Consider the following 7,084-nt stretch of genomic DNA (forward strand, 5'->3'; position numbering starts at 1 on the left):
GAGAGGAAGGGAGAGGGAGGGAGAGGTAGAAACGTCAATGATGAGAGAGAATCATTGATTGGCTGCCTTCTGCATGCCCCACACTGAGGATCGAGCCCAAAACCCAGGCATGTGCTCTTGACTGAAATCGAACCCAGGACCCTTCAGTCCACAGGCCAAACCAACTAGGGCCATATGATTTCTTTATGCTTTAGTTTCCTTATCCACAAAAAAATGAACCTCCTCCCTTCTCCCAAGGATGAAGGTGGTATGAATGACACAATATCATGTCCTTTTGACCTTCTGAGGATGAAGCATAGTTACAAAATGATTAGGCTATGAGTTGGACAAATCTAGGTTTAATTCCTGGCTTTTGTCAATTACTAGCCTGTGATCTTGGGCATATCACTGAATTGTTCAAATCCTAAATTTTCTTATCTGTTAAGTGAGGCTAAGGGTAGTACCTCCAACATAGGCTAACTGTGAAGATTCATTCACTTAATAGCTATTTGTGGAGTACCTGCTATGTGCTCAGAGATCAGAATAGTGCTCAAAAAAGAGAAGGGCCCTGCTCTCACAATTTTGTGAACTAACTTACATAAAGCTATTGGCATATAGCTATTTTCATTACTACTCTCCCCTGGTGTTAATGAACTATGTCCCCTGCTCTTCATAGGTTTCTCAAAAGTAGGGGATGAGACTTCGTCCAGTTATCCATTCTCTCCCCAGCCATCCCCTGGTGACCAGCAGCTTTGTAAATGGTTATCTTCATTGAGGGTTGGGGCCCATGGCTATGTAAGGGCAAAGTCAATTGGATCCGGTCAGTGGCCTTTGCTCCTTAGCTGCCACTGGATCAACCAGCCACACATATGGCTTGAATTTAAATTTCAGATGCCTGGGAAACTCATTGTCTCCAGAAAGCCTTTCTCTGGGCACACAGAGTCTGGTGCTTTATGGGAAACTCCCAAGTCCAAGTGAGGATGCTCAGGCTCCTCATTAACACTATATTTGTGCGCTAGTTGGTTTGGCTCAGTGGATGGAGCGTCAGCCTGTGGACTGAAGGGTCCTAGGTTCCATTCTGGTCGAGGGCACATGCCTGGGTTGTGGGCTCGATTCCCAGTGTGGGGTGTGCAGGAGGCAGCCGATCAATGATTCTCTCTCTTCATTGATGTTTCTCTCTCTTTGGAAAGGAAAATTACATTAGCAAATAATAGAAGTGTGCAAAATGTACAAGAAATGAAACATCTAAAAAATAGTGGACGATGAGGAAACTATCTTTAAATTACTAAGTTCCAAACAAGGTGCCTGGCTGTTATGACTCAGTTGGTTGGGTGTCATCCCATGCACTGAAAGGTTGCTGGTTTGATTCTGATCAAGGGCACATGCCCAGGTTGTGGGCTCGATCACCAGTGGGGGGCATGCAGGAGGCAACCAATTAGTGATTCTCTCTCGTCACTGATGTTTCTATCTCTCTCTCCCTTCCTCTCTGAAATCAATGAAAATATATTTTTTAAAAAACACTGTATTTGTGACTAACTCAGAACCCTGTGCTTTATCTTCCAACCTAGTTTATCCATTAATAGTGCAGATGGCTCTTCTAGATATGATAGTGGCACAGCAAGGAGAATCCTTTTCCCCCTTTTCTCTTCTCAAGAAAGAATTACTAGTATATGGTTTTCCCATACCATCATCAGAAACTTTCATTTACTTTTTCCATCCCAGAGAAACAGAAATGGGATTATGACTAATTAATTGGTTAAAAGTTGCTCTTCGTTTATCAGCATTTGGTGGCAAGGAACTCATATTTAGCAGCCTATGTCCCTGTCAGTTACTTGACTTAATCCTTGTGATAACCCTCTGAGGTAGGAATCATTATCTCCATTTAACAGGTGAGACAACAAAGGCTCAGAAAGATGAAGGCATTTGCCCAGGGCCACACAGCTAGTAAGTAGCATTGTAAGGATTCAAACCTATGTCTGACTCCAAAGCCCCATGCTCTTTCCATTACTTGGTGCCAAATATTTTCAGCATGTGTACATGTGTATCTATAAGGCCAAACACTATGCTGTGTGGCTGAGCCCTTGAGCAGTATGACCTTTGATAGCACATTATAAGCTCCTGGGAGGGGCCCTCTTCTCTCCCAGTGGGCCAAATGCCTTGCTCCTTCATTAGCAGCCTGGGAGTCAGGCTGGTCCATACACTGCTCTGGTTTCCCATGCCCAAATGCCAAGCTTACATGCATCTTTAAAGTGGTGCCTGGGCTCTCCTGTCACACTACTAGCAGAATGATGAACAAAGGTGGACCTGACATTGAAGAGCTCTTGGCTTCCTGCTGCTCTCTAATACAACCTCCCAATTCAGGCACTCGTATTTGGAATTTAAGACAATTCTACTAAGAACTTTTACACTGAATCTAAATAAATGCAAAATGCACTCTTGTGTGCAACTTGTAACATAAACCTTACACTTACAGAGAGATTTGGCCTCTCTAAAGCTCCTCTGCAGCCATTTGATTTTGCCAACAGTTCTGTGATATAGACATTTAGGGAAGTTGCAATATTCTGATTATCATTTTTATTATTACTCCTATTTTACAGATGAGAAAACCAAGGCCCCAATAGGCATGGCGACATGCCTATGGTAACCCTATGAGGGCTGAGAGTTAGTGTTCTACCTCTGAAATGGCCTTTAAATATCCCATGAGAGATCTCCTTTGTGATCCCTACTGAAGACTGATTTACATGATGACAATTACTATACTAATCACAAATCTCCGACAATTATTACTACCATCTTGTAAATGCTTACTGTGCTGGCCACTTTGCTACATGCTTTATTTATAATGCAATATTTAATTGGATATTCATAATCCTCTGAGGAATAGGTCCCATTATTACTCCCATTTTATAGATGAAAAAACTGAGGCTTAGAAGGCTTATATGACATACTCAACACCATAAAGTTAGGAATTGATAGACCCTAGACACAAACCTAAGACTGCCCGATCCCAGAACCATGTTTCACTAGTCTGCAGTGCCTCTAAAGTTGAGTTCAATATTGGAAGCCACTAGGCACATATGGCTATTTAACTTTAAGCTAATTAAAATTAAATTAAAAGCCAGCTCCCGTCCTGCTTGGGTCACTTAATTGGTTGGAGCATTGTCCCATGCACCAAAAGGTTGTGGGTTCAATTCCCAGTCAAGACACATACCAAGAATGCAGGTTAGATCCCCAGTTGGGGCATGTATGGGAGGCAACCAATCAATGTCTCTCTCTCTCTCTCTCTCTCTCTTTCTCTCTCTCTCTCTCTGTCTCTTCCTCCCTCCATCTCTAAAATCAAGAAACATATCCTTGAGTGAGGATAAAATAAAATGTTTTAAGCCAGCTCCTCAGTCACACTAGCCACATTGCAAGTGTTCAATAGCCACACATGGCTAAGTGGCTCTTGTATTGAACAGCACAGATAGAGAACACCACAGAAACTTCCATCACCACAAACGTCTATTGAATAGTGCTGATCTAAACACTTAAGGGTGGTCCTCCTCAGGCTTCTACTTTGGTAAGGTGTTATTAGTTTAAGGCAGAGTTTCTCAGTCTTGACACGATTGGCATATGGGCTGGACAATTTTTTGTTGCAGAAGGCTCTTCCTGTGTATTGCAAGAAGAGCCTACATGTTGAGCAGCATCCCTGGCCTCTACCCACTAGATGTCAGTAGCACACTTCCCATCTAGTCTTGTGATATGTCAAAATGTCTGCAAACATTACCAAAATTCCCACACCCCTGCTAAAAACCTCTGGGTTAAGGTTAGCTTATGTATTTGAAGTAATCAAACAGCAAATCTTTTCACTGCCTAAACTTGGTCTTCATTTCTTCCAGTGAATCATAGTTTACAGCAATTTACATTAAATGGGTAGTTTTAATACCTATTGAAGATTTCGTGAAAGAGTAAAAACCATTTAAAGTAGCAGAATGAACCCTGGCCAGTGTGACTCAGCTGGTTGGAGTGTCATCCCCTACACCCAAAGGCAACGGGCACATACTCAGGTTGCGGGTTCGACTGTTTCTCTCTCTCCCTTCCTCTCTCTAAAATCAACTTTTTAAAAAATGATAGCTTCACCCTAGTTGGTTTGGCTCAGTGGATAGATGGTCCCAGTTTTGATTCCAGTCAAGGGCACATGCCCAGGTTGTGGGCTCGATCCCCAGTATGGGGTATCCAGGAGGTGGCCAATCAATGACTGTCTCACCATTGATGTTTCTAATGTTGCTATTTCTCTCTCCCTCTCCCTTCCTCTCTGAAATCAATAAAGATATATATATATTTTAAAAGATTTTCTAAAAACATGATAGTTTCTGCAGTCAAAATATAATTTAAAAAATAAAGCAAGATTAACCAAAGAACGTATATGCATATATGCTGATAGCTTCACCCTAGTTGGTTTGGCTCAGTGGATAGATGGTCCCAGTTTTGATTCCAGTCAAGGGCACATGCCTTGGCTGTGGTCACATCCCCAGTGGGGAGTGTGGAGGAGTCAGCTGATCGATGGTTCTCTCTCATCGATGTTTCTAACTCTCTATCCTTCTCCCTCCCTCTCTATACAAAATCAATAAAATACATTTAAAAATAAATGAAATCAATAAAAAAATATTTTTAAAGTAAAAACATGATAGTTTCTGCAGTCAAAATATAATTTAAAAAATAAAGCAAGATTAACCAAAGAACGTATATGCATATATGCATAGCCCATGGACACAGACAATAGTGTGTCTTTTTCCCAACATTAGTTCTTCCCTGGGGTGGGGAGGGGAGTGGAACCAGATGGAGGAGGGTAATAGCGAAAAGTGGGGGATTATTTGTAATACTCTCAACAATAAAGATAACATTTTTGAAAGCAAATGAAAAAAAACAAGTAAATAAATAAAATAAAGCAGCAGAATGAGGCCCTGGCTGGGTAGCTCAGTTGGTTAGTGTTATCCCGATATGCCAAGTTTATAGGTGTGATCTCAGACCAGGGTACATACGATAATCAACCAATGAGTGTATAAATAAGTAGAACAACAAATTGATGTTTCGCTCTCTCTCTCCTTTCCTCTCTGTAAAAAAATCAATTAAATAAAATTTAAAGCTGCAGAATGAGAGTGAAGATGCTAATGAAGATTACTCTAATGTACTGTACAATTAGCTCCCCAAATTTCCTATCCATTAACTATAACTATAAAATTGTGAAGGAGTCAAATGAATTGGTTTATTGAATGTTAAAGTAGAAAATAAATTAATAAATGACAAGAGCAACCAACTTGCATACTACATTTTGGCTACTAATTTCTAGAAATAACAAACAACAAAAATTATGCTACTTCAGAAATTGGGAAAAGAATTCCAAAACTGCTAAAGTTGACCCAAAAGAAAAAGAACTTTTAAAGGATTCAAGAGAAACTAGTGGAAACATTCCCATATAAAATGCTGAAATTTTGGTTACTGATGAAATCATATACCTTTCCACATTTTAATATATTCCCAAGGAAACTAAACATAAGGCACACTTTTTTCAAATGAAACTTGTCAACTACATCTTCAGAGAAACCTCCGAAAGATTTTAAAACCACTCCCCCTAAATGGATCTTTACAAAGTTAAATATTTTAACTATGTTATAGTCAACAGAGACAAACTTTTGGTAAACTGGTAAACATAGCAAATAGTTTATTCAAGAGCTTTCCCAAAGGTGGGCCTTCCCAAATTTCTCCCCTACCCAGTGCAAAAGGTGAGGCTGGGGACCTGGGTAGTGCTGCCCCCTAGTTGACACCTGACACTCCATCGGCTCCCCTGAGCATTCTAATGAAAGGGAACCTACTTCGAACAGATGCCACAGGGTGAATGCAGGTTAGCAAAATGCAATGACTAGTCTGGGCCCCTGGCCAGGGAACTGGAGTTAACAGCCTTTCTTCTAAAACTAAAAGGGGGGAAAAACATGGAAGATGAGAAGAAGAAAAGGAAGCAAAGTGCAATAGGGATCTCTAATGACTACATTAAATGCTCTTAATTACAGTGAGGAGTGGAAGTTGGGTCTGAGTTAGCAGGTTGAGTAGATGCAGCTGCATATTTCTGGTGCTTTCTGCTAACCTATATGTGCCTTCCATAACTGCAAGCTCACATAGGATCAGGCTTCACGTTCATCATTGATCCCTGGGTATAGGTAGGTCTCAGGTTCAGAACAGGTTGCAGATAGGGTGATAAGACTGTCAGCTACTGGAAGGACCTGCAGGGTGGAGATCCTCCGGCATCTGGGAACTAGGGTTTACCAGGGCCAAGAAAGAATGTATGGGACCCTTGAGCACCAGCAACTGTAACTCATAAAAAGTCAGTATTTGTGGCCTCTAATCTGAAATAGCAGGCCACAATGATTTTTTTTTGGGGGGGGGGGGCATCAGGGAAGATTTGCAGCCAAGGGGATCAGGCTGACACATCATTAATTCTTCTCTGGTAAGGTGTCAGGTGCCTGTTGCAGAAGTCCTCAGCCTCACCTTTCTGAATCCTATTCTTAGAGTGGGGAAAACTGACTGCGTGATGTGAAGGGCCCACCAATCTAGCAATTCCCACAGATGACCACTAAGTATCAGAGTGACACAAAAGCATTCAGGTCCTATTGAAATGCATATTTTCAGGAGTAATCCATCCATACCCACTAACCTATCATCACAGGTCAGTGATAGGACCACAGGGTGGCAATGTGTTAGCCTAAGGCAAGCCTAGGGCAGTGGTCGGCAAACTGCAGCTCACGAACCACGTGCGGCTCTTTGGCCCCTGGAGTGTGGCTCTTCCACAAAATACCATGTGTGGGCGCACACATACAGTGCGATTGAAACTTCGTGGCCCATGCGCAGAAGTCAGTATTTTGTGGTTATCAGATTGACTGTCATGGTTGTGTTCAAATAACCCTTATTTTAATTAATAATGGGCCCCAAACAATCCACATTACTTTTAATAGAGTATATTGTTGCAGTTGTTCTATTTTATTTTTTGTTATTAATTTCTTACTGGGCCCATTATAAATTAAATTTTATCATAGGTATGCAAAGGGAAAAACCTAGGGTATATAGGATTCAG

At 41.3% G+C, this 7,084-nt stretch overlaps 1 protein-coding gene across 1 annotated transcript in view; it reads right to left on the reverse strand.

Moving 5' to 3' along the window:
- The window catches only part of KIAA1210 (KIAA1210 ortholog), a 50,194-nt gene extending 43,537 nt beyond the window's left edge, over positions 1–6,657 (reverse strand). Inside the window, 3 exon segments of the mRNA XM_006761239.2 lie at positions 6,260–6,327; positions 6,539–6,576; positions 6,579–6,657. Of these exon segments, the coding sequence (XP_006761302.1) occupies positions 6,260–6,327; positions 6,539–6,576; positions 6,579–6,657 (185 nt within the window).
- Between the last annotated feature and the right edge of the window lie 427 nt (positions 6,658–7,084).

Source organism: Myotis davidii, unplaced genomic scaffold, assembly GCF_000327345.1.
Source record: "Myotis davidii unplaced genomic scaffold, ASM32734v1 scaffold3998, whole genome shotgun sequence".
Classification (NCBI taxonomy): Eukaryota; Metazoa; Chordata; class Mammalia; order Chiroptera; family Vespertilionidae; genus Myotis; species Myotis davidii.